General features: G+C 37.2%; 2 protein-coding genes across 4 annotated transcripts in view; one reads left to right on the forward strand and one right to left on the reverse strand.

The window, feature by feature from the left end:
• Positions 1-13,991, forward strand: part of LOC116779060 (potassium voltage-gated channel unc-103-like) — a 32,806-nt gene extending 18,815 nt beyond the window's left edge. For 2 of the 3 annotated variants that reach the window (XM_061526860.1, XM_032673261.2), the window contains exons 3-17: positions 571-718; positions 913-1,094; positions 3,981-4,135; positions 4,214-4,327; positions 4,394-4,515; positions 4,592-4,710; positions 5,136-5,326; positions 5,549-5,691; positions 5,776-5,969; positions 6,202-6,330; positions 6,470-6,626; positions 7,409-7,486; positions 7,694-8,067; positions 8,139-8,381; positions 8,453-13,991. In XM_061526860.1, the coding sequence (XP_061382844.1) occupies positions 571-718; positions 913-1,094; positions 3,981-4,135; positions 4,214-4,327; positions 4,394-4,515; positions 4,592-4,710; positions 5,136-5,326; positions 5,549-5,691; positions 5,776-5,969; positions 6,202-6,330; positions 6,470-6,626; positions 7,409-7,486; positions 7,694-8,067; positions 8,139-8,381; positions 8,453-8,614 (2,511 nt within the window). In that variant the 3' untranslated portion in view covers positions 8,615-13,991. The remainder of the gene's footprint in view (positions 1-570; positions 719-912; positions 1,095-3,980; positions 4,136-4,213; positions 4,328-4,393; positions 4,516-4,591; positions 4,711-5,135; positions 5,327-5,548; positions 5,692-5,775; positions 5,970-6,201; positions 6,331-6,469; positions 6,627-7,408; positions 7,487-7,693; positions 8,068-8,138; positions 8,382-8,452) is intronic. The other variant, XM_032673268.2, reaches the window with a different exon arrangement.
• Positions 13,992-18,788: 4,797 nt separating this feature from the next.
• Positions 18,789-21,081, reverse strand: LOC116767319 (bystin). Its single transcript, XM_032657583.2, has 8 exons — positions 20,864-21,081; positions 20,680-20,794; positions 20,371-20,611; positions 20,146-20,302; positions 19,810-20,001; positions 19,503-19,711; positions 19,093-19,243; positions 18,789-18,932 (listed from the first exon to the last, which is right to left on the reverse strand). Exons 1-8 carry the CDS (start codon positions 20,996-20,998, stop codon positions 18,852-18,854), a joined length of 1,281 nt encoding a protein of 426 aa, XP_032513474.1. The 5' UTR covers positions 20,999-21,081; the 3' UTR covers positions 18,789-18,851.
• Positions 21,082-27,690: the final 6,609 nt, after the last annotated feature.

The raw sequence follows: 27,690 nt of genomic DNA on the forward strand, positions 1-27,690 counted from the left end.
ATGAATAAAAAATGTTTGTCGCATCGACCTCGTTCGTGGCACGCAAATGCGCAACTTTTCTTTGCACGCTATTATTTTACAGCAATTTAAAAAACAAGCTTATCGTCAAAATAATAACTGCGAGGTTTCCTTACAAATTCCTACACATTATAAATTAAAATGGAATAATGTAGTAACTCATAAACATACGATACTGTATTGATCGTCGGTCAAATAACCATGTACACCGATCCGAAAAAAATATAGAAAGGGACAATTAAATGTTTCTCCCAACTTTTAAACATATATAAAATCTATCTACAGAACGTTTTACAGAACGATGTTTTCACAGTTTGACGTTACCGAAAAACAAGAAATTAATATGAATAAAAAAATCTCCAGTTCCTTTACTTTCTATTAATCATAACATTTTTACATGAAACTATACACAACTCTCTGTAGTTAATTGCATCAACAAAGATTTTACAATCAAAAATACGGTTACAATCGCGGTTTATATAACAGATACAAGCTTCCACCAAGTTTAAAGTAATAATTATATAAAGTATATCACTTGTAATTTTGTTTCAGGCCGCTTGGGATTGGTTGATTCTGATATTAGTCATCTACACCGCAATATTTACTCCGTACGTAGCAGCATTTCAATTAAATGAACCGGATTTCGACAAACGCTCTCGTGGTTTCGGACAGGATCCTATTGTAGTTATTGATATGATAGGTAAAACCTTTGTAATTATCTACCAAAAAAATGCTAAAATATGAGCGAGTTCATTTGCATTCTTTGTAAAAAACTCGCTGAAAACATTCACTGATACAACAGTGACACAAATCGTCGATTTGCTTACATTTGAACGAGATATCTGTATGTTACATGAGCCATACCAGATCTAATATAAATGATTCTATTTTCAGTGGACGTGACATTCATAATAGACATACTTATAAACTTTCGCACCACATACGTAAACGCTGCTGATGAGGTGGAGTCAAATCCTGGGAAGATCGCCAAGCACTACCTTCAAGGATGGTTTGTGATCGATCTCGTCGCTGCTATTCCCTTTGACCTGCTGCTCTTCGGAACCGACACCGACGAAGTGAGCCACCCTTAACTTGCACAAATTCACAATATCTATTATATCACAAACACATGAATAAACATAGAATAGTGTCTAAAATAAATGCCTGATTTAGATGGTAACATCACCAGGCGATCAGTTGTCCGAAACGTAATTAGAATTACATTTAGATCCTTAAATTATATAAAATTCAAACCATACGGCAGCAAAAGAACGTAGCAATTATAAATTCAATTAAAACCCTACGTATATTAATAAAAACATTCCTCTTATGTAAGATAAAATCGCGAAACACGATTCACTCTGTTAAGAGAATGATAAAATGGGTCGTTAGAAAAGTAGGTCGAGTTATATTTTCACGAAGATTACTTAAAGAGGATGAAATATAAATCAGAATCGCCACAAACTATATTTTAAATGAACAAAGGCCCCAGTGTTATTTTCGGACAAATGAAGCTCTGGATAAAGTCTTAGCAAAATCACGTACAGTAGTGGAATGCAGTTTTCGCAGCAGTCACTCTCGAATATTGTTACACGAATATACAAATCGTTATTATGCCAATCACAAAGCCCCCACACTTTTATTAAAATTGGCCAGATACAATTTATAGTAAGATACTTCTTTGATTATAATGTATATTATGATTTTTACCAGGTAATTATGATTTCTAAAATTATTTTATTTTGTGTAATTTGTTCGATATTATGAGCTACTTTAAAATTTGTAGGCTACATGCTATATATTCTTTTAAAATGGATAATTATTTTTAGTTTATTGTAAAGTCGGTATGAGAGAGCCCAAGGTGGGTGCGTACTGAATTTGTAATACCGTTTCTTGTTACAGCAGGGGCTGGAAAGTGATGAGGTATACCATCTTTGTGAACTATTTTTATGTTGCTGCCACTCTATTTATTACATTTTAGTTTTTATATTTTAAATTAATATCCACTAGCCATTTTAAATCCACTAAGCGAATGAATTAATGGAAGATGAGGACGCTTCCCATGAGCAAAAGTTGATTTTAAATTTACCACAGCGCCAAGTTTATGAAGTGCTCACTTGCTATTTCACAAGCTTCGCACCCATCTCGAGTATAATCAACGGGGCGAAAAAATAATTAATATTGAAAGATACAAGACCTGCATTGATTTTGACAGTAGCTACAGCTTTCGCTCTACCTCTAGTGCATAAATGCAATATAGTCTTCTGATATTTCCTATCAGGATTTGTTTGATGCAAGGTAGCTTAAATATATTATATAGTATTGACAAATGTCATTTGTTTCCTGCAGAGACGTAGAACGCAACTAGAGGCAAGGTAAAAACGGCCTTCATCTTTACTGGCATGAAATTAAAGACTCGGTTAAATTATTTAAATTATTTTTAAAACACAATTTTTTTAAAAACCCCCGTTTGAAAGTATACTGCAATACATATATGTATGTATGTATATATATATATATATATATATACAAATATATATTAAAGCAATACATTTTTTGAGAGAAAACTGTCCTCAATAGTTCTTTTTACTTTAAAGCTATTAACACAAGTACGATTATTAATTGAACTGAACACTGTTTTAAATAATTATTATTATGTAAGAAGGCCGTAAAGAGCTTTGAACCCGCATTAGGAAAACGCCCTTAAATTTACAATTTAATTTAGGTCTGGCACAAATGATCGACAAAAAATGTCTGCCGACCGTTAGTGAGTCAACCCAGAGCAAATAATACACTAGGTATATTTAGTTATGCTATATATGTATATTACACATATGTATATTATATAATATTTAGGCCATTGAAAATGGTCCGATAATCTGTCGGTCGTCTGCGTTAGCCCTTAACAGAACATTTTCATAAGCTTATTGATTAATGATAACAATCTATATTAAATGTGCAAATCACCAAGTGCACAGAGCTTGGTAGTAAATACGCTCACACTTCCCAGACTATTTTTCTGTAAAAATATCATTTTCACAACATAACAAAGCACTAAAATATATGTAATTTAATCATAGCATTCTTGTGGCACCCACCTTATATAGAAAGTCCAGGTAATTTGAAATGATATAGACGCTGTAGGACGGTCTTTTGAAAATATTTTTTTTTTGTTTATTGTATTTTTTTTTTAATTATTATAGGTATGTTTATTTAATTTCTAGTTTATTTTGATAATACTGTAATCTGTATTTATTTAATATTCTTAATTGGAAAGCTCTTTTGATTTCATATCTATTCCAGTAGAAATAAATATTATTGAATTAAATTAAAATGCGAATGTGTAAAGTAAAACCAGTATCTCGAGTTGTAACGTAGTTGTGATACTTAATTCGAGTAAAATATTCGGAATCCCAATAGTTAATGTAGTACCGACCCTGACCTGTGAAATTATATAATCGCCATCGTGCACTTGTGACATCACATTCATATTTGCGCTTAGTTTTAAGATAAATACTGTTTAAAGTAATCACGAATGATAAGGTTGTGTAATTTAATTGTATTGGTATAAAGTCCTCAATTTTATTAGGTTAGAAAGATCGATAACAATCTTAGTATGTTGCCTTGATAATTTTTAGTTAGTAATTACAATAACATGAGATATTTAAATCAGATTGAATATTAGATTTACAATTTTCTGCACCGCAACTATAAACAAGCCAGCTGATAGTTTGAGACATTGCTTGTAATCGCAGAACCTGTATGGCTGGGCTCCGAAGACGCTCGTATCGTAATATCCATAGTCAAACCTCTGCTTATTAAAGAGAATATCGCTGCGAAGCCTCATCAATGCTATTTAGTGATACGCGAACGTTCATATAATGCTTGGTTCGGGTATGCGGCTATGAGGTAGCTTTTTGTGGCGTGATGCAGCTCCCTCAATGTGCTTTCCATGTTTACAGACGACGACCCTGATTGGTCTTCTGAAAACCGCGCGTCTTTTGCGACTTGTGCGTGTGGCGAGAAAAATTGACAGATATTCCGAATATGGTACTGCCGTCCTTCTACTCCTTATGGCTACTTTTGTTCTAATCGCTCACTGGCTAGCTTGTTTGTGGTAAGAATTATTTTCTTTTGCTCTTAAAATTATGACAAACATGTGAATAAAATTACGACATAATAATATTATACTCAGGTACGCAATTGGAAGCTGGGAACGACCTCAGTTGCACGCCCCTATTGGCTGGCTTGATGCTCTCGCTAACGATGTTCAAGCATCGTATGATAATTCCACCGGCCCATCTATGAGGTACATCGGATTAAAAAATTAAATCGGTTTAAATATTTTATTACTTTATAAAAAATCTTATTTTAGATCGCGGTACATAACGGCTTTATATTTCACGTGTACTTCATTAACAAGCGTTGGTTTTGGCAATGTTGCTCCAAATACGGACATGGAAAAGGGTTTTACGATATTCGTCATGCTTGTGGGATGTAAGTTAGTTTGTGATTAAATTTATGATTCAAAACACATTAAATTATGTAAACAATTTATATAATTACCTTACAGCTCTTATGTATGCTAGTATTTTCGGAAATGTATCTGCAATCATACAAAGGCTTTATTCAGGAACGGCGAGATATCATACTCAAATATTGAGAGTACGAGAGTTCATTCGGTTTCATCAGGTAAGAATATGTTTCAATTTAAGTTATTTAATCACACTTTTAAATTTATTATTTCGTTATTAATGACTTCACTTGAAGTACGTCCATTTACCTATCCTATTTAAAATTCATTATGTTTGTATATAAAATTATTTAATTTTTAACATGTGCCCTTAAGTTGCACACAGTCACAGATGGGAAGTGCAATTTTTTTTTCCTAACAACACCACATTCTTATGTTGCACATTATTCTAAGAATATTTACATGTTTTACGTTATTAGTTCATATTGTATTTTTTGAATTTGAATCCATATAGGTTTGTTTAATATATAAGGACCTTACTCATAATAATAATGTATTTACACGTACATGCCATGTTAAAATTTACAATTATGCATTGGTTTAAAAAGTATCATATTAGGTAAAACAATAATTGTTGTTATAGATAACTAATCCATTGAGACAACGATTAGAAGAATATTTTCAACACGCGTGGAGTTACACAAACGGGATTGATACGTCGAGTGTACTGAAGGGATTCCCTGAGTGTCTTCAAGCTGATATTTGTTTACATTTAAATAGAAATTTACTGGCAAATTGTTCAGCTTTTGATGGTGCTAGTCCTGGTTGTTTAAGGTAAAATAATTTATTTAGCTTTAATAGTAAATTCAAATCAAAGGCATATTTATGCATACATAAATATCAATTTCAATAAGCTATCCTTGTGGCGAACACATTCAGTTTATACTTCATAGATGCGGCAGATAAAAAGATTTCTAGTATAATACTCGTAAAAGAAATAATATATTATTTGTATAATATTTTCATCATCAAACAAATCATACGAGTATATTTCAGGGCTCTTTCATTGAGATTTAAAACTACGCATGCTCCTCCCGGCGAAACGTTAGTTCATCGGGGAGATGTCTTAACTTCCTTGTATTTTATCTCCAGAGGTTCAATTGAAATACTTAAAGACGACATTGTAATGGCTATATTAGGTAAGTTCAACTCGTTGAAATATAAAAATTAATAAAAAAAAATGAAATATATGAAATGAAAACTTTATTTTATTAACATAACAGGTAAAGACGACATCTTTGGCGAGAATCCTTGCATTCACAATACAGTTGGTCGCAGCAATTGTCGCGTACGAGCTTTGACTTACTGCGATCTGCACCGGGTCCATCGAGATGACTTGTTAGACGTTCTAGACTTCTATCCAGAGTTCCGGGCATCTTTTGTTAATAGCTTAGAAATAACGTACAATATGCGGGATGTTAGTATAAATATTCAATTAATACATTTATGAACCTTAATGCTCTGAATTAGCTTCTATACAGGCACTTATGTCTTGTTAGAACGAAGTTATTGCAAAAGATAAATAATTATAATAGAACGCATCCTAAATCACAACCATTGAAATTCCTGAAATACCAAAATTTCAATTTGTTGTAATTAGTTTGACCGTTTTATACATATTAGGTTTTATACTTATTATATATTTGTAGGAAGAGCTGGGCGGCATTGAACCACGTCGTCGTATGCGCTATGAAAACCCATGCGACGCTAGATTACTAAGGGAGGCATATGCTCGTACAACTAGAAGACCACATACTGAAACGTTTGCTGAAAAAATGGTATTTATCAAACCATCTCAATTTTGTGGATATTCATAGATTTTTGCATTATTTTACTTCCAAATCAAAAGAAACATTTGCATATAAATTCCATAGACTTACATAGACTTGAACTGTTTAAATAGAGTAAGTTTTAAAGACCTGGTTGCAGGACTCTCAGTGTAGTGACGAAGACACCGAATCTCCTCCTAGTAGAGGAATTCTTGAATTTTCTGCGGAGAAAGCCGGCCAAGATGTCACGCCTCTCAATTTTAACTTCAGCAAACAACGCTCGACAACTCTCAATTCGATCACAGGTTAATATTGTTGTATAAACTGTCGGAATGTAGTTATAAGTATTTAAAAGATTACTAAATATTTAAAACGCAAAGTACAACAAAAATGTTCCGTTCAAAAAGTTGATGAATCAAGTTTATAATCGAGGAACGAAAATGTGGTGCTTGGTGTTCATTCCCGAATTATGATTGATTATAGAGTAGATGCACATAGACATGGAACGATGTGCAACTCCCCTTTTTAAATAAAGTCCCTAAGAGCATATAAATAAACATTTGTACTAAGTCATCCTTTTAACTTTCAACTATTTTATTGTTGAAAATACCAAAGTATTATAAATCGCTAAATTAATCTCAAATATTCACTCCACGTCTTCTAAAGGATGATTTAATACAATACACTTTTATTCTTCCTTGGTAGAAATATATTTAAATAAATTTTTAAGTATAGTATTCATTAAGTCGAATGAAATTGTGCGATCGGAGGAAAATTCGTATAAGTTTATACGATATCCCATCATGATTAATCATTTGTTTAACATGTTCTTAAAAGTTATAAAAAACTAAAAATAATTCAGTAACTGACAGTGTTACGGCAGCATGTTTTACGCTTTTTGATCCCACATTTTTCCCATTCGATAGTAAACGGTGGGCGAGGAATGTAGGCATATATCAGATTTTTTTTTGAATTTTTAACATTAAAAAGGTGGTAAAAAGTATTGTTACATTAAATATATTATTATAAAATAATATAACGTCCACGTTCCTCCGTCACCCGCTCTGAGCGCGGCCCTTGTGTGCAGGCATGCTAGCGCAACTAAAACGGAGCTTCCCAGACCTCTACCACCATAAAACACACCAGCCGCTGCACAACAAGTACTGTAAGTATGCATATACAATCTCTAGTTGCATGATTCTACTGAGAAATTGTTATGCTATTCCTGTTTGATATTAATTCTGGTATCAAATTTTGAAATTTATTAACCTACCTAATCATACTATACATATTCCATTAGGAAACAAAACATGAAACTGGTGTTTAAAACTTTTTATATTTAATATAAATAGGAGACATAAACATTTTCCAGCACAGTCAACACCTCAAACGTATCGGGGTCGTGCAGCCGTTCGCCGACAGTCTTCCGTTGGTCCGTTAAATGATACCTCACCATTAACTGGCGGTATGGCAGGCGAAGCGGCGGTTAGCACGCCCGCTCACAGCGCTACGCTGCCTGTGTCTAGCCTCAGCACAAACCCCAGCTCGTACTATACGAACGCTTCGCCCAGTCCGCCGGCACCCGCACCCGTCCACGTATCCTGCGATGACATCCTCGCGCCTAGTGCCCCGCCATCTATAGGACGCACGTCACGGTCGGCTCCTCACTCAGCTGTCAACTTGCATCAAACTGGAAGACCTACAGCATTACCCTTTAGCGCTGAGAGGGTACAGACTGCAATGCAGGTAATTAAAATTTGTTTATTGAAGTCTGTTTTAATGTCGTGGTGCTAGAAAAGGAATGACGTATGTTACAGGATGTCATATCGCCTCAATATCAAAATGTAGGATCTTCGGCAACGGCATCTTCAGTAGCGACAATCCTGACAAGGTTAGAAGAATTAAGTAGAAGAGTAGCCGTCCTAGAAACTGGTCTCACCGCGGACGTCCGGCGGATTTTACAACTCCTACAAGCACGTGAGGCCTCCCACCACAACGTAGCCCACACACCGTCACAGCCTCTACCCAAGGCGTCGCTATCGGTCCCCCAAACGAATGAGGTATTAAACAATTCCTTACGTAAAAATAGGAAGTCATACTTATTTGTTTAAAACATGTCAATATGTTGTAGAACCCGTGGGAATGGAATTGGATTGGCGATCGCGACCGTGGACGTAACGGGCGTGAGCGCGGAGATCGTACGCCGGGGGTGCAGCGGTCGGCGTCTGAGCCGCACGCTCCTCTACCGCCGGCACTGCCGCCGCCCCCTCATTCACACTCGTTCTACAGGTAGTGTGAGGCAGGCGAGGCGAGCGCCCCCCGCTCCCGGCCCTCCACACGCTCGCTCGCTGAGTCCTCCTCGTGCGGCTCGCTGGCGGGCGGCTCGCGGTCGCCGGTAGTCGAGCCGCCCGCGACGTCCGCGACGCTCGCGATGCCTGCTCGTTTTCACTTCTGCCGACGCATCGCGAGCACTCGCCATAACGACGCGAGGACCTTCCTCTGACGCGCCCGCCCCCCATGCATGGACCAATTTTATAATTCGTCGAAAATAAATTGACACGTCCTCGCGTCCTCAGCTCTCGCTGAGTCCAATCGTATTTAAAATTGAATGTTCGAAGCTGATCGCGTCCAACTATAGGTCTAATGAACGGCCATGCTTATGAAACATTTGAATCGGTATCCATAACACTACGTTACTAAGTTACATGCGTGTTTGTCGCGCATGAACAAAGATAACTGGACGCATCGGGTGCTTTAATTTTTTCGTAGTTTACAATGATAATGGTTACTAAAGCGTGACTAGCTGTTACATTCAATAGCACTATCAGATAATATTCACATCGATTTAAGTTTTGTATCTGCTGATGAATAAATTTTACCCGCGCGGATGTATCTGACTAAAAATTATAATTTTAAGTTTAGTTCTCAGCCGCACAGAACGAAGTTATAAGACTGAGACACTACGTAAAACCTACCTTCGTGAACTGTATTTCCAGAAGAGAGTAAACGATAAACGCTTTCTACCCGTCCTTGCTCCTTGCCTTTACAATGTAGCTAGGTAATATCTAACACTACTTTGATCAAACATTTTAAAATGCTCCTTGTGGAAGTGCGTTTATGAAAATATGCTTGTCATTATTATAGGTGTATGTAGTTACCACTTAACCATTGAAGTTACAGACTCATACGGATAATGCCTCGGATATTTCTATAAATCTAACTTGGTTTTATATGATTCATTTAGCTGGAGAGTCACCGACATGTTTTTACTTTACATAAAGTTTTGAAAATACATTACAAGCAGCAACAAATTTATTGTTGATGTAAATATATATGTTTTGGCTCAAAATATTTACCAAACTCTGTTTGGTAGTAATTATTACCAAAATTAAGATCATTTTTGCCAATATATCAAGTAAGCAATAAAATGTATTGTAAGAACAGGCATCCCAATACATACATACTTATAAGTGCTTAATGCTAAAGATTGAAGTGTTGTATATATAATAGTGCTTACAAGTTTAAAATGCTTATTAACTGTAAGTGTTAATTTTTTTTTATTTATAGAAAACATTTCGACTGAGATTGTTCTCATTAATTATTTCATTTAATTACGCACCTAAAGCATAATACGTAATTCACCATTATAAATTCAGTTCTTCAGTTTCCAAGGACAAAAATTATTTGAACTAAATGCTTAGTTATGCTAGTCGATATTAATGTACAAAAATACCACCTTTGACTTAAGAAAAATTAAATTGATTGATTGATTATTTTTTCATTTCTTATTTTTGATGTTTTCGAAATTACAAACACGCGTAGGTATGGTAGGTATGTTTGATTTACATATAAATTACATATAACATTTATTCTTTAATTAAATTTTATATTTGTGTGAAGGTATGTTTGTACAGACATCGACTAACAATAAATTAGAGAGTTTTTTTTATAAAATGAGAGAAATAGTATAAAAAGGAAAAAGGTTGACTTCGATGAAAAATTAAACTGATAGAGTATTATTAGTTAGATTTAGATCTATAAGTCTGTCAATTGCAAAATGTATTTAGCTGCTATAAACTTTTTAATGTCTACAAATAATGTTGGTTGCTTTACCGTATATAAATAGTATGCCATTAGGTACCTAATTGCTTTAGTAGTTGTAGAATTTCAATACTATTCATAGTTGTAGAATTTTAATTAGGTCCCACTTAAAAAATATTATTGTGCAATTTAAAATTGTTTGTCCACTATAACAATTTTTTTTTAAGTTGTCGAAAGAATCACACAAATGGACGTTTCGTTTGGGCGTGTTGCTAAATTCAACAAATAACAATCAGTGGTTGTATTCTTCTTATGTAGTCATCAGACTGATAAATATAGAATAAGAATTGAGAAATTATACATTACAAAATATATGAAGAAAAAAAAAAAAACAAAATAAAGTCTCAAATATGTTGCTTAAAAATATCGAACGTAATATTGAATGAAACCAATGGGTTTTGGGAGTCATTTTAACAGTCTATTGATAGAATTGCAAAAAAAAATATGAGCTTAAAACAACAAAATAATTATAAATTTACGTCATATTTTGTTATAAGCGTGTGATGATGCATGTTGTATTTGCTGTAATTACATAACTTTGCATTTATAATTTTATTTAAATATTTAAATATCTTAATATTTATGAAGTTAAAATATTACTGTTAGATAAAGTTAATCAAGTAAATTTATTATAATTAAAATAATACAAAAACCATTTATTTCATTATACTATTTTTATTTCGATACTTTAATCATTTTGCGATTCAATTGTGTTTAGTTAGTGTTAAACATTCGATAAGATTAAATAAAAAGAAAGTTATTAAATATTTATTTAATTGAACTCCATAATCAACAAACAGATCATGCTTTTTCACAATTACAGAAATCTACATTTGGTCATAGTTCTAGCTCTATCTGAAAATAGAGGCAATTACTTTGGCCACATCATTTAAATTAGTTATAACTTTATTTTTATAAAGCACCATTTAAACAGATAAAGCTATTAAAAAAACATTTTTCAATTCTAACACCACATTATTTGCTGTTATATATAAAATAGAACTTTGTAGTCATCATTATGGCATAGCATTTATTTCGAATGATGACATTCAAATGTCAAGAGTTGAACAGTAGATTGGAGAGTAAGTGTATTTATTAACAAATAATATTTTTTTTAATGCACAAATTATACACCTTTTTAAAATCACCGGTAACAAATAATAATTACAATTATATGGTATTTTAATTATTGCCTCTTAAGTCACGTTGTTTCATAATATCGCAACACTGAACTATTTAAAACAAACAAACTTAATAAATAGGTAATACAGCCTTGTTCCATTATCTCTGTCATTACAAATTATTACAATGTAAATAAATCACGTGAATGAAGTTTTACATTCACCACATAGAAGAACAAAATCCACACATTATGTAAAAATAACATTACTGTATAATTAAAGTCTTGTCGCTGTTATAAGCTCTAAAATTTAGTATAAGAAATTTTTATTGTGAGTTGTTCGCTTTATTTAAAAAAAAAAAAATGATGCCTTGACACAATTTTATTCACAAAACTGATTTTTTCATCTTTGTAAAATCACAGATTATTGTTCTAGAAAATTATATTGATAAGTTTAGTATTTTATATTTTAAAATCATAAATGCGCAATGTTATATTTGCGCGATAATAATAATTAGTAATTTTGTCTGTGATCAACATTTTATATCGTTAAGCTGAAGAATAAGCGCACGTAAATTAGCTCTCAACACCAATTCTCATTTGTATTTTGTTAATATTTAATTATATATGTGATTAATTATGTATGTGAATGTTTTAAATATATTTATTATGTATAATATGTATTATAGTGATCTTTTTTAAATACCATAAATAAAAAGAGGAGATACATCATTATTGACATATTTTAAAAGAACACACAAGCCGTGGAATTGTGAGAAGTTTGGCACACTAGGTTAAAAAGGTAACAATATTTTATTGTTATATATATATTTATATATACATATGTAGGTATATTATGTTGTTTCTTAACATCTCAAAACCTTTAATAAATGTAATTTTGTGATTCTAAGACCTATGTAGTTTATTGGCATATTTTAAGTTTCCTGTGTTTATATTTTTTATAAAATTACATTTGATCATTTGATTTTTTATTGTGTGTTACCGCACCGCGTTGAAGTATTATTTACTTTTTAACAAAATTTATAAAATTGATTAAAAATTGATAAATTCAAATCATCATGCGCACAAATTTTGCATCGCAAATGACAGTATCAAAACAGTTATCTTGCTCACCTTAAAAATATAAAGCTACGCATTTTCAAACATTATTAACGTCCTATCAGTTAATTTGAAATTGAAATCAGTTTGAAATATTTTTTTTATAGTTTTTCTCTATCGTCCATTGATACGACTTTGCATCGGCACCGACGGTCGACCGGCACTGACGGTTTAAGCGTTTTTCATTTCTAGGACGTCAACGATATCAATATCCGATGGAATATGAATGGAATACAATTAAACTATGGATATTTTGCTAGACTTAGAAAACAAGCACTAAGGGAGTGGGTACAAATGTTTCTGTTTCTTTTTCTTTAGTTTTTAGGCAGGTTGCACAAAAAATAAATTTAAAAAATATTATTTTCAAATACATATTAATTTACAGTCCTATTATTTTATGTGAACATTTTGTTTTATGTCGTTTTTAAGTAATATATTATTATAGATATTAAAAATACTATATGGCTGACAGCTTTCTGCCAAGATAAACGAATGTGATCTCAATAATGTAAAACGATTTTTTTATTATAATTACACGAAGATGAGTTTGTAATCAATTATGTTTCTTTATACTTATTTTGAATCATTAGATACTAGTCAGGATTTTTAAGTTTTTTAAAAGTTAAAGATAATTTACTACATAATGAGATATTATTATATAATACACCCCTATGAATAATTGAGTAGAAACCATATTCACATTGTTATATTGAAGCTGTTGTTAATTCGTTTACATATAATAATAATTTTGTTGAACATTTATTATAAAAAGTAAAATAAACAAGCACCAACTCGATCTTGTATATTGTTATTTTTAAGCTACACAAAACTTTTTTTACATGTTAAACAATAGTAACCTCAGTACGGGTTTCATCGACTACCATAACACCGATAGTTGAACGATTATTATTCATAAATCGTTTTAATTCTATTGGTAGTTTAATTAGGAATGTTAACTCGTACTAAGGCCACAACATTAGCTAAGTGCAAAATTGTTATCATTGCTTTTATATGATTTTTGTTTATCGATGTATGATTTTTATTATCTTTTACCTAAACTTTTAATATAAATGTAGGTATAGCAATATCTTCAGCTTATCTTAAATAAATAAGAAATGCCGTATAAGTAATTTTTATACAATATTATTAATAGATATTTGTTCGTTGTTGTTAAATGATGAACGAACCGAATGCTATTGTACGAAGAATATCTAAATTGAGCACTCTAGCCATATTTTATGTATAGGTGAATGAATAATGTGACAGCGCAAAATACTCGTTGAGTAATTAAATAAGTTCAATGAAAATAAAAAATATCACGCACATGCGACTTGCTTTTTCATTTAATTTACATGTTTAAAATTTTTCTATTTGTTTACATTTATTACTTATATTACTTTTTTTATATTTAACACACTCTTAATGCAAACAGAAAATTTGTAAACTCCGGAACGCACCCGATGTGACAATATTTGCTTACTAACTTTTACGCGGGAAAATATTAGTCTTAGGCGATTTGTGTTTTAGCAAATTAAATTAAAGTTGTTTAAGTACATTAGCTTCGTTTTGAGATAATAAATTATTATAACTCTTTGAAACAAGTTAGTTCCACTTAAAGTTTGATTTGTTATTAAAAGTTGTAGATTTGTAAGGCAATTTTACATTTTTTAATAAATTTGGATTCTGAATCCTAAATTCAAGTTAAGGATAACTTTCTTAAAATTAGGTTCACAGTTATATTTATGTTCTTAATGTTTGACTTGACTTAATAGTTAATACCATCTTGAATGCATTAAAAAAGACAACATACTCGTAAGTCTTGCAATAAGATGCGTCAACACGGTAGGTAACGTTGGCTAAATAAGTGGGTAATGGGTGTCCGAATATAGGGCAATTTTCTTCCAGAGTTCAAACCTCTGCGTACACGAAAACTTGACTTCACAAATATTCTGTATGAAGCGATGCTTAGTACATTGGATAAATACAGCAAACATGTGCCGAAAGTGAGATCTAAGATTTTCGCGAGTATTCATTTAAATGAAACTAGTATTATTCGGATTTACTACGCGGATTTTATTATTTAAAAACTACATAATCCCGACGTTTCGGTTACTTTGCAGCAACCGTGATCACGGGCAGACGAGGTGTGAATGTCTGTCAGTTGGTCCTTGTTATTTATCATCTACCGCCATCGATTTCTTAATTTTCTGGCGTACCGCTCTGGATGCCGGCAGAATGCGCTCACGGTGTCTTGAGGTCCTGCGGTGTGGTTTCGGACATGGGATTTTATATTTTTAAGAACGGGGTCCCAGGTGTTTGATAGATTCCAGCCATCTTCTCTATTGAAATTGGGATGTTTTTTAATTTCAATAGCCTCGCGAATTAATCTCGGTATATACTTGTCTTCCCGAGCGAGGATTTGAGGTTTATCAAAACGAATGTAGTGGCCTGGTTTGTCCATTGTGTGTTCACACACTGCTGACTTCGACGCGCGCCTGTTTTTGATGTCCGAGATGTGTTCCTTAACCCTTGTACCGATGCTCCTCTTCTTCTGTCCAATGTATGACAAGCCACAGTCACAGTCGAGTTTGTATACACCCGCTTGTTGTAAAGGAATGTTACTCTTGATTGGTCTCAAGAATTGGCTCACTTACTTATGTGGTTTGTAAATAGTTTTAATGGAAACCTTCTTCAAAATGTTGCCTATTCTGTCAGTAACTCCCTTCACATATGGTAGTATCGCAGGTTGTCGTTCAACTGTGGGTGGCTTCAGGTGGTTCTTGCGATGCTGGCGAGGCACGGGCAGGTTGTTGATGGTGAGAGCATGTTTTACATGCTGCAGCTCGGCCTCTAGGTGGTCAGCATCACAAAGGTGTTGGGCTCTCTGTAACAAAGATTTGCCAACGGTAGCTAACTGTATAGGGTGGTGGTGCGAGTTACCGTGATCACGGTTGCTGCAAAGTAACCGAAACGTCGGGATTATGTAGTTTTTAAATAATAAAATCCGCGTAGTAAATCCGAATAATACTAGTTTCATTTAAATGTTCCGAATGTGTAAGAGGAACACTGTTGCATCTTTTTATATTTTTAAAGGCTTAACTAACGAGTTGAGAATTCTGATTATTATTCGTGGCATTAAGGATCTTCATGTAAGAGCTACACTACTAACGCTACCTTAGAAATTCATGATTTTTCATTCTTGTTTATTTATGTGAAACAATACGCGCTGAAAATGAAAATCTAATTATTTCTAAGACGGTGTACCTCTGGTTGTGGCATCAAAAATAAAAGGTTTTATTGCCACAGTTTAGATATAAATCTCATAACAAACCCAAAAAACTAAGAACTGATAAAAAAACTAGCGCTTTTCTCTCGGCACGTAAATAAATACGTTTGTAAATAGATACACAATCTAACAATACGTGGTAGCAGGTCTTTCTTATTTTCGGTCGCTTTTAGAGCATAGTAATCAGTGACTACTATAAAGTTCATATGTACGATATTTCTCGGGAAAATTTATATTTTTGTGTTATGATCTTCCGATCTTTCTTTAGCAAAACATACAGCTTAACTGTCTGCCCGTTTTTTTTACGGGTGACAATGAAGGTCACCCGTAAAACAACTTAAATAATGCCACTGCTTAATTTGTTTTATGTATGCCTAGAAATTTTAAAGATTTTTCTCAATTTTCTCCGGATTCCATAATCAGGTCTTGTTATCATCATCGGATCACCTGTGAAGTTTACTTTTATAAATAAATAGATAGAAATGGTTTGGCGTTGAAGTTACTCGTTCATTTGTCACACACATACTTAATACTACTACACGGGAAGAACCAGCTTTCAAATAAAAAGAAAAAATATTAAAATCGCTTGGCCCAGTCGAAAGTTATGAGGTAAAAAACATAAAAAAAACAGACGAATTGAGAACTTCCGCCTTTTCGAAGTTGGTTAAAAATACATGATATTGGCGAAACAAAAAGATGCCATCTTAACAAATAAAAAAATTAAGATAACAGTCCCATGATTAAATTACTTTTTTTTATGCTATGGCATCTTTCGAACTGAAATATAAAATAACTTAGTTTTGACTTTAGCTTTAGCCATCATTCCTTTGTCAATTGTCACTATCTGAAAATTGACATTAAGATATTATCACATGTTTTGAATTTTTATTCAAAGAAAACATCAAAATAATTAGTAGCTATATCGTTAGGGTACTCCCTATTATTACAAAATGCCGAATATAGAGCACATCAAGTGTCATAAGTGTCGGAACATATTGCTCTCAGATTTTGCCAGTATATACAGTTCAGCATTATGCGGTGACCAAAAATGTAGCAGCTATAGTACTAAAAATTTCGCTTTTCTTCACGAGGACAATTTACCTAAATGGATACGACTTAAAATAGAGGAAGAACGGTGGACTAGAGGCAAATTATATTGTGAAAATTGTGGTTGTAAAGTTGGTACGTTTGATTTTGTTTCTGGAAGAAAATGTGAATGTGGAAATTCGGTCTTGCCTCCCGTTCATTTCATATCAAGTCAGGTGGATGTTCCCATAACACTTAATTTGTTTCAAAGTATTAAATAACCTTAATACCAACCATAGCTATAAGTGCAGAAGTGGGAAGAAAATCCTTATTTTTGTAATAAAAATGTCTTTACTACTCTCATTTTTTAGTCATATACTTGGTCATATGATTATTATTTATTTTGAATACAGGAATGATATATTTTATCATTAGTTAATTTGTATAAACAGGTTACAAAAATAAAATGTTTTCATGTGAAAATTAAATTATAAATGCTTGTTTTATAATCTCATAATTTAATATCCAGAAAATTAATATAATGCTAAATAGGTTCAAGCAAAATGTAAGCAAACTTTTTTCAATTATAAGGAGGAGTAAATGCAATTAGTTAAAAAATTTATTGTATTGCTAAAGAATTTGATGAAGTAAACTAACTAAATGGTTTGATTTATGTAAATAATAACTTTTACAACATGTTTTTGAAAAAATAAAAATATTCCATGTTTACTAAGCCCATTGCAAATAGCATAAATTGTTTTATAAACTAACTAATAATTGTTAGAAAATTTTGATTCTCAAGTAAAAACACTTAAATATGAAATAAAATCCAAATAAATAACACTGAGATAAATGGTTATTTTGCTATTACTTGTGAGAGACAACATCCAAAACCTTTCCTTGATCAAGCTTTTGATTCTGGCACAACTTGTTAAAGTTTATTATTAAATTTTTAGCAAGAGCCTCAATAGCAAGAGCTTCTTGCCATAGACATTTGAACTAGGAAAAAAATATTTTTTTTTATTGTAGATAACATGTATAATTATTACAATATGCTAGTTATATACATTAATGTAAAGTGGTCTCAATTGCCTGTTAAGAGTCTTTTAAATGTTGATGGCTGTTATCAATAGCAGCGTGCTTTTTCTATGGCAATTTTTTCATTGTCAATTTGTGGATTGTTTCAGAGACTTTAATTTTCATGGCGTTGAGAAGCCAGCCTTGCTCTCTAAAACTTATAATAAATTATAATCCAGAAATTAAAACCCAGACTTAATGATAGCGTCTTCAGCTCTGATCAACCTTCGTGTCTAACCAAGATTAAATTGAACTTAATGAGCAGGTGTCAATGTATCTGAAAGTTCCATTCTTGGTAAAATAACATGTTGTCGAGAAGGGGCCTAACCACTAAGCATGACATCTTGATAAATGTGTGAGGATGTTAACAATGTAACATCTTTGATGATGCAGGGAAACTGTTTTTACGAGCCGTCCAGCCGGCCTTGGTGGGGCCAGGGGGTATGTGAATAGCTAACATCCCACCCAACTATCTCTAAAGTCAGATAGTGATAAAGGGGCCCAAATTTCCTAAATGAATGTTTTAAATTAACAGTAAATAAATGACCAGTGATTCTCTTATAGGCTGCAAGTCACAAGTCATCTTTTCAATTATGATTTCTATGAAAAGAATGAAAATTTAGATTATATTTTTAATGAGGACCAAAAATTCTGTTTTATTATTAAACAATATTTGTAGTATACATTATGTATTCAATGACAGTAAAATTTAGTAGGGTTATGAATAAAAGGAAAAAGAAATTCATATACATTTTATATGATATTCAGATGCTTTAAATATTATTAGGCATGTTCAATTTTTCATTCTACAGTCATCATATTACTTGCATTTTCATTTGCTTCAATATCTCGACAGGTAGCAGCTTGTAACTCACGACGGATCTGAAATTATAAGTAATATTTGCATATTCCCCTTGTCAAAAGTTATTTAGCACATTTTTATACACATTATTAAAAAATATATGTATTTAGTTAAATAAATAACAACAAAATAATATTTTTTTGTTAAAATTAAACTATTATTCCAAAGCCTGATAATTACTTCTGGGGTTATTGTTGAATGTGTCTGTTTCTTCAGTAATTCCAAAAGAGCATCTCTTTGTTCTGTAGATATATCTGCCTTATAACGCTGGACAAAAGTTAAAAAAGCTTGATGCCAGAGTACAGGTAACAACCTTGTTTCATTGTGGAATCTTAAATAAAAGTAAGAAAAAATAATAGTCACACTGATCTCTACATACAGACATGTTAATAAATTTTCAGAAAGAGTCTTGAATCTTATTTCTCATATGTAAAAGAAATTGTTTGTAGTCCCTCCAAACTATGTACACATTGTTATAAACTATACTTGGGAAAGACAACAACTAATGAAAATACTCTACTAGTCTAATTAAATGTTTCTTTGATACCAAATTAATGACGACAATTTTTTTGCATTTTATTTCCAAATACCTTAAAAAATGAAACACCACAGAGTCCACAACTCTGTATGGAAGTGCATATTTCTTATCAAACAAAATCCTTAAAAATATTGAGTTTGCTCCAGTATATTCCATTTCTGCTATTTTTAATAAGGCAGCACTGGAATGAAGGACTGGTACTGAATTCCGAGCTAATACTGAACCCACTATTATAGCCTCCCTTAAAGTGCAATCACCAGCCTATAAAATTAAAATTAACATGAATATAAGAACTTACACTTTGGAAAGAAAAGTGAAATGGACAATATTTTTCTGTATTATATTATTAATGTACTCACTTCTAAAATAGGCAATAAAATTCCTTTCATGAATGCACCAGGTTTGAATAATGCTTTCCTAAGGGCCTGGTATAAATGGAAATTTAATCTTTTATATTCTGCAAGGTCATCTCTAATTCGGGGTAAAAGAACGAGATTGTAAAACCTCTGAGCCATCTTTTCTTTTAAATTTGATGCAAAAATTCTTGTGGCCTAAAATTTAAAACAGTTGAGATCATTAGCTCTAAACATTTTATGACTTTAGTATAAACATATCATTATTAATTATATTTAGGTTTCTGATTGAAATATAAATTTAATTAGCAAAATATAAGTAAAATGTCATTCATTTCATACTTGATACATAGCCGCAGCAGACCAAGTCGTGGGTTCAGTGATATATAGTATTTGTTCCCAATTTTGTAAATGTGGTATCATTTTAAATGCTTTCGGCAGCTTTCCTGATCTATACTTTTTTAAAACATCTCTGACGCCTTCATACATTGACTTAATCCTAGAAAATATTAATTTAACATAATATAAAATGTAAAACAAGTAAAAACATAACAGGTATTAAAATACCTTGGATCAATATTTTGCAATTTTAAAGTTTCAACATCAGAAAACTGTGTAAGGATTTCAGTTTGTTTATTTGTTATTTTATCTTTTATTATATCTGCAAGTGTCCTGGTTTTCCCTGGCTTAGCATTCATGAACATTTTTAAAGCTTCTTCATCATCCTCATTAATTTCAATGGTATCATAATAGGTATCTGGCTCCAAATCATCCTTTTCTGAGCCATCATCTGGATCAGATGTGGAATCTGCACAACATTATTAAAATTTTACTCAAAAAGTTTTTAAAGACAACATTTTAATAAAATGCAATTACCATTAAAGATTGTTGACGTTAGGGATGCAGATACAGATGCGACTCCATCAGTGAGCTCAGTTTGCTGCTTTCTAGCAGCTTTAAGGATTTTCTTTGAAAGGTCTGCATTAACAAACTAAATAAAAATATATAAGAATATTGCAAACCATACGAAAATATACATTTACTATTTATTTGTACGTACATCATCATCATCATCAATTCTATTCCTCTCCTTATTCCTATTTTTATTCTTTACAGCATTTGTAGCCTCAATCTGATCAGCAAGGGCTATATTCCGACCTATTTCAGAGGGTTTAAATTTTTTCGCTTTGCCCATTTTAATTACTAGTGATAAAAATATCAAAATATTTCTTTAATTCTACCACACTACACGTGCTATTTCAATTTGAAGGATATCAAATTGACATATAGTTTTTTTAAATATATTCTGGCACTTGAAACAAGTCTTTTAGGAATAATTTTCAGATTTTACAAGTGTCAGTTAAACTTGGAAGCAAAATATGTTTTATGTTTTAATATTTTGTTAATGTAGACTTTTTGTGTTTTTGAGGTATTTAAAACTATAGGCAATACCATAGTAACATGTCTGTGAGAAGTGCTAAACAAATTTGCCCCTCAATGTAATAATATAAAATACATATTAGATATTTAAAATATTTATCTTATTATTTAATTTTTTTATTTTAAAACATATAAAGTGTATTTTATATTAAGAGAATAAAATCCCAATACATATTTCTTATTTTGTGGGTATTTCGGTTTCGGTTTAAAGACATTTATTTCTCATAAAGAACACAAAAGTTCACTTATAATAAGAAATTACAATAATTTTGCTTGAGGGTACATGTAAAAGTCTGAAATCTTTAAATGAATTATATACAGTAAAATGAAATGTTGCGGGTAGTTATATTACACAAACATGTTTAGGTAGGGGTTAAATTAACTTATAAATTATTTTGCACATATTCCATTACACGTTTTTTGAATATAGGAAAACTCTTGCTATTAATGATTAAGTCTGATAATTTATTATAAATTTGAACTCCTTCAAATAAAATGTTTTTCTTTCCATAGTTGGTTCTGGTTTTTGGAAGTTCTAGTTTATTATGTTTTCTAGTGTGGTATGTATGTGTTTTTTTATGAAAGTGTAATTGTGAATGTGTTTTATTTGTTATTATTTTTCTAATCAACATGCAGGTTTTTAAAGTGTATAATTGATTTATATTAAAAAAAATTGTTTTTTTTTTTTTGTATAATTCAACGGATGGCGTCATATAATCATATTTATAAAGAACTTTAATAATTTTTTCTTGTAAAGTTTGTAATGACTTTATGTTAGACTTCGCAGCAGTTCCCCATATTTCAATAAGATATTCGATATGAGGTTTTACTAAAGAATTATAAATAATAGGACGAATTGTATTAGGTATACATAAGGAAATTTTACGTAGTGCTCCTATCAAAGGGGATATTTTATTTTTAAGATGATCAATATGATATTGCCAGGTTAACTTGTTATCCATTATAAGACCTAAATATTTTTCATGATCAGTTTTATTTATTGGCTCGTTAATAATTGTTAGTTGGTCATGATTTGGTATATTTTTATTTTTAGGCGCGAAGATCAAATATGATGTCTTTTTGGTATTAATAGTTAATAAATTCGAAACAAACCATTCGCTTATAACATTTAAATCACGTTGAGCTACGTCAATTATATTTTTAATGTTATCACCAAAGTAAAATAAGCTTGTGTCATCCGCATAAAGAGTTATATCTCCAGACAAATCAATTGTACTAATGCTATTTTTATAAATTAAAAACAATAGCGGTCCCAAGATAGAGCCTTGTGGTACTCCATATGTTAACGTTGCGGGCTTACTTTGAAATTTTCTGATTTTAACAATTTGCTTGCGACGATGTTAATATGATTCTAAAATTTTGATTGCCGAACCTGTTATACCTTCTTTATGTAGTTTTTGTGATAATAAATTAAGGCTGACCGTGTCGAAAGCCTTTTTTAAATCGATAAAGATACCTAGAACGATTTGCTTACTATCCAACGCGTTTTTAATTTTGGTGACAATATCCACATTTGCTGAAAGTGTATTAGATTTCAGACGAAAGCCATATTGTTCACTAAAAAAGAAGTTTTGTTTATTGAGGTATTTATAAAGACGGACATATATTAATTTTTCTAAAATTTTTGACAAAACTGGTAAAACAGATATCGGCCGATAATTCCCAGGATCTGTTTTACTTGGAAAGTTGTTTTTTCTGCGTTCTTAGTGTTTTCGTTGGCGTTTGTTATTGTTTGGAGTTGTCTGTGAGTGTGTTTGAGTGTGTAGAGATGGATGATAGAGAGGATGATGGAGGGGGGGATGTCCGGGGGGGGGAAAACGGGCAATCGGTTAGAGGATGGTTTTGGTGCCGACGACTCAATGTCGTCGCGCCCAGAGTCGGTGTTAGGAGCCAAGCGCCTCTTTTCGGAGGTGTCGGGCTCCGACACCGAGACTGGGGGCGGGGTTTTACGGGGAAAGGATCCGGTGGGAAGGCGAGGCCGCGGACGTACGTTGGCCAAGGCGAGGAAATTCCTACGGGAGCGTGAGGAGGAGGACTCGGAGGCCGCCTTCGAGTCCTGCCTTGAAAGGAGCTCCCACCGGAGCTGGAGAGTATGGGAGCGGAAAAGATAATGGTCGAGGCTGAGAAAAGCCTCGACATTATTAAAGAGTTGGTTGGGAAGAGTACCAACCTGAAAGGGGGGTACTCTTCCAAGATAATGAAGGCCTCTGCTTTCCTTCGGGAAGCGCTGGACGTGCTGGTGACACGTACAGAGGCAGAGGAGACCCACCGTCTGAGAGCCGACATTGGGCGGCTCCAGAGAGAAAATGCGGGTCTCAAGGAGGAGGTACGTGCTCACCGGCTCCAATATGAAGAGATGCGGAGGGAGAAGGCAGCGGCGGCCAGGGTGGCCTCGGATGGCCCAACGAGCCGGGACCAGCTCGAAGTGTTGGAGGCCAACATTGCCCGAATGGTTGGCAATTTGGTGGATGGGCGGTTGGCCGCACTAGAGTCCCGGCTCAAACAGGAAGTAGTCGTCCGACCTCCCCTGGCGGGTGACAGCTCGGCCGTCGCCGTGGAGGCCAGAAGGGCGATCCGTCAGGCAGCCCTGCAAAGGGGGGCCAAGGTGTGTGCCCCTTCACAGGCGGCATCAGCGCCGGCGATATCCTCCGACGAGGAGTTCCCTTCCCTCCCTGCGCCTTCCAAGGGGAAAGGCCAAAAGTCTAAGGGGGGGAAGGAGGTGGTTTGGACTGCGTTCGGTCCATCCACGTCTGCTGGAGGGGCCGAAAAGGGTAAAATGGGGAACGGGGCCAAAGCGGCAGGATGGACGGAGGTGGTCCGCCGCAAGGCCCCAAAGAAGAAGGAGGTGGTGCCGGTACACAAGACGCCGACGCCACAACCTAAGAAGAAGGCGGGCCCTAAGGAGGGCCCCAAAAAAGTGGCGCTCCCACGCTCACAGGCCGTAATACTTAAGTTACGGCCTGAAGCAGCGGCCAAGGGAGCGTCTTACTTGTCGGTCCTTCTCAGGGCCGAGAGGGAGATAGATAGGAAGGAGCTGGGCATCGGGCCCCTAAGGATACGCTCGACGGCCACAGGGGCCCGGATAATCGAGGTGCCCGGCACAGCCAGTGCGGACAAAGCAGATGCTCTGGCCGCGAAGCTGAAGTCCGCACTGGCGGAGGAGGTGGAGGTTTCGAGGCCCGTGAAATTCACGGACATGAGAGTCACGGGCCTCAATGACGCGACGAACGCGGATCGCTTAATAACCGCGGTCGCGCAGGAGGGGGGCTGCACCGAGGCCCAGGTTAGGGTTCGTAGCGTGCGACCTGGGCCTCGCGGCACAGGTTCTGCCCTGGTGGAGGTGCCGGCTGCGGCGGCTAAAAAGCTGCTGCAGTTGGGCAGCCTGTCGGTCGGGTGGAGCCAAGTGCGGCTCTCGCACATGGAGGCTCGACCCAAGCACTGCTTCAAGTGCTTGGGAACGGGGCACGTTGCGGCCGCGTGCCCCAGCCCAAAAGACCGCAGCGGTTTGTGCTACCGCTGCGGCAAGGAGGGCCACAAGTCCGCCCAGTGCTCCGCGTCACCGCGCTGCGCTGTGTGCGCTGATGCGAGCAAGCCGGCGGACCATGTGATGGGGGGTCATTCGTGCTGCCCCCCATCCACCCGTGGGAAACTCCCGGCCCAGCCACAAAGGGCGGGGGTTTCGAGGCGGGCGTCGGGAGCTGAGATGTCCGAATAATGGCCGGACATCTCAGTTTCCTGCAGGCCAACGGGAACCACTGCGCCGGGGCTCAGGACCTCTTCCTGCAGTCCATGGTGGAGTGGGCCGTTGACGTGGCGGTCATAGCGGAGCCGTACTATGTCCTTGCCCTACCTCATTGGGCGGGAGACACGGGCGGCTCCGTGGCGATCGTCACGCGGCCGGGCGCCGTGCCCCCTCGCAGTCAAGGCGAGGGGCCAGTGGTATGTGGCGGCGGTTCGGGGGGAGATTGCCATAGTCGGGGTATATTTCTCCCCGAACCGCGACCTATCGGCCTTTGAGAGTTTTCTCGACACTCTCGGGCCGGTGGTAGGGCAGTTAGCGCCTCTCCAGGTGGTTGTGATGGGGGACCTCAACGCCAAGTCCACGGCGTGGGGAAACCCCCTCACAACACCCAGAGGAAGGGAGCTGGAGGAATGGGCGCTAACTGCCGGGCTGTTCCTACTCAACACGGGGACAGTCCAGACCTGCGTGCGAAGGTCGGGAGGTTCAGTGGTGGACGTCTCGTTCGCCACTCCGACCATCGCACGCAGAGTGGAGGGATGGAGGGTTGAGGCAGGAGTGGAGACGCTTTCGGACCACCGCTACATACGGTTCGAAGTGTCTGCCACTCTTGCCGGTCGCCGGAGTCCAGCGTCGAGTTCCTCGTCGTCCCGGGAGAGAAGTCGGTTTCCGCGTTGGGCATTATCAAAGCTCAACCGGGAACTGGCTGAGGAAGCGGCCGTTGTCGGCCGCTGGAGTCTCCCGGGAAGTTGGGAGTTGGGGGTGGAAGAGGGGGCTAGTCGCTTTGGGGACGTTCTCCGTAACGTCTGCAGAGCCGCGATGCCCCCCGTTGGATGTCCACCCCCGCGGGGTGCGGTGTACTGGTGGTCGGACCACATTTCCGACCTCCGGGTCGCCTGCAATGGGGCCAGGAGGGCATACACCCGGAGCAGGCGACGCCGCCCCCAGGACGAGGAGCGTGATGGCCGGCTGTACAGGGTCTACGTGGCGAAGAAGTTGATCCTGCAGCAGGCCATCCGCCGAGCCAAGGAGGCAGCCTGGCTGGAGCTGGTGGAGGGGCTCGATCGAGACCCCTGGGGCCGACCGTACAAGCGGGCGCGGAATAAAATCTGCGCCCAGTCGGTCCCCATCACGGAAGTGCTCCAGCCGACTGTTCTGAGGGGGATCGTCGGGGAACTCTTCCCCGACGCCCCGGCGGGATTCACTCCCCCCAGAATGGCTCGGCAGACGCTGGAAGAGGGCGACCGCGTTCCGCCTACCGTCACGGAATCTGAAATGGAGGCAATTCTGGCTCGCCTCCAGAGTAAGAAGAGCGCACCGGGTCCAGACGGGGTGCAAGGGAGGGTTCTGGCCCTCTCCCTGGTGCACCTCGGAGGTGCCCTCAGGGAGCTGTTCGACCTCTGCCTGAGGTCCGGGCAGTTCCCGAGGGCCTGGAAGGAAGGCCGGCTATGCCTTCTTCCGAAAGGCAGCCGGCCTCCGGACTCGGCTTCGGCGGTGCGACCGGTGGTTGTGCTGAACGAGGCGGGGAAGGCTTTTGAGAAGATCATAGCCACCCGTCTTGTTCGGCACCTGGAGGAAGGCTCGGGACCAGGACTTTCAGAGTTTCAGTTCGGGTTCTGAGCCCACCGGTCGACCGTCGATGCCCTCAAACGCCTGAGGGCGGTGACGGAAGAGGCGGAACGCAGAGGAGAGGTAGTGTTGGCGGTGTCGCTGGACATCGCCAACGCCTTCAACAGCCTCCCACACAGCGCAATACAGGCGGCACTCGAATACTTCGGAGTGCCCCTGTATCTGAGGAGGCTGTTAGGCAGCTACCTCTCCCAGAGGAGGGTGGCAGTCGAGAATCGGAGGGGGTCCATAGAGTGGTGGACAGTCAACAACGGCGTTCCACAGGGTTCGGTATTGGGACCTGTCTTGTGGAACGTCGGGTATGACTGGGTCCTGCGGAGTCGCCTCCTCCCCGGGATGGGTGTCATTTGCTATGCAGATGACACCCTCGTCTTATCCCGGGGACGGAGCTACAAGGAGGCGGTACGGCTGGCCGAGGTCGGAACTGACCTTGTGATCAGCCGCATAGAGAGGTTGGGGCTTCGGGTCAGAATCGACAAGACCGAAGCCCTCCTCTTCCGCGGGACTGGGCGGAAAGGACCCCCACCGGGTGCCACCCTCCTCATAGGAGGAGGGAGGGTCAGGGTGAGCCCGACCATGAAATATCTGGGGCTTACCCTTGACGGAGGGTGGACCTTCGTGCCCCATTTCAGGGAGTTGGGGCCGAAGGTCATGAGGACGGCAGGTGCGCTGGGGAAATTCCTCCCGAACCTCGGAGGTCCCAGCGCAGCTTGCAGGCGGCTATACTCTGGTGTCTGTCGGAGTATAGCCACGTACGGTGCTCCCGTTTGGGCTGATCGCCCGATGAGCCGCGGGGTCAAGGCCCTTCTGCGCTCAGCGCAAAGGGCGCCCGCGGTGAGGGTGGTTAGGGGGTACCGTACGGTCTCCTGGGCCGCAGCGACGGCTCTTGCCGGCGATCCGCCTTGGGATCTTGTGGCGTCGGTTCTCGCCGAGGTGTTCTCTTACATCTCGGGTAGGAGAGCTCTCGGAGAGAACCCTTCGTCAGAGGAGATCCGGGCGGTTCGCCGGCAGGGGGAGTCGCGCCTTATGCGCGAGTGGGGGGAGGACCTGGCGGGCCA

Source organism: Danaus plexippus, assembly GCF_018135715.1.
Source record: "Danaus plexippus chromosome 3 unlocalized genomic scaffold, MEX_DaPlex mxdp_30, whole genome shotgun sequence".
In the NCBI taxonomy this organism is placed as follows: domain Eukaryota; kingdom Metazoa; phylum Arthropoda; class Insecta; order Lepidoptera; family Nymphalidae; genus Danaus; species Danaus plexippus.

Coding starts and splice junctions, on each gene's coding strand:
- LOC116767319 (XM_032657583.2), bottom strand. CDS start 20,998: ATGGGCAAAGCGAAAAAATTTAAACCCTCTGAAATAGGTCGGAATATA. Junction 20,303..20,370: donor TTGCAAAATATTGATCCAAG/GTATTTTAATAC, acceptor AATATTTTCTAG/GATTAAGTCAATGTATGAAG. Junction 19,712..19,809: donor TTTTATTGCCTATTTTAGAA/GTGAGTACATTA, acceptor TTAATTTTATAG/GCTGGTGATTGCACTTTAAG.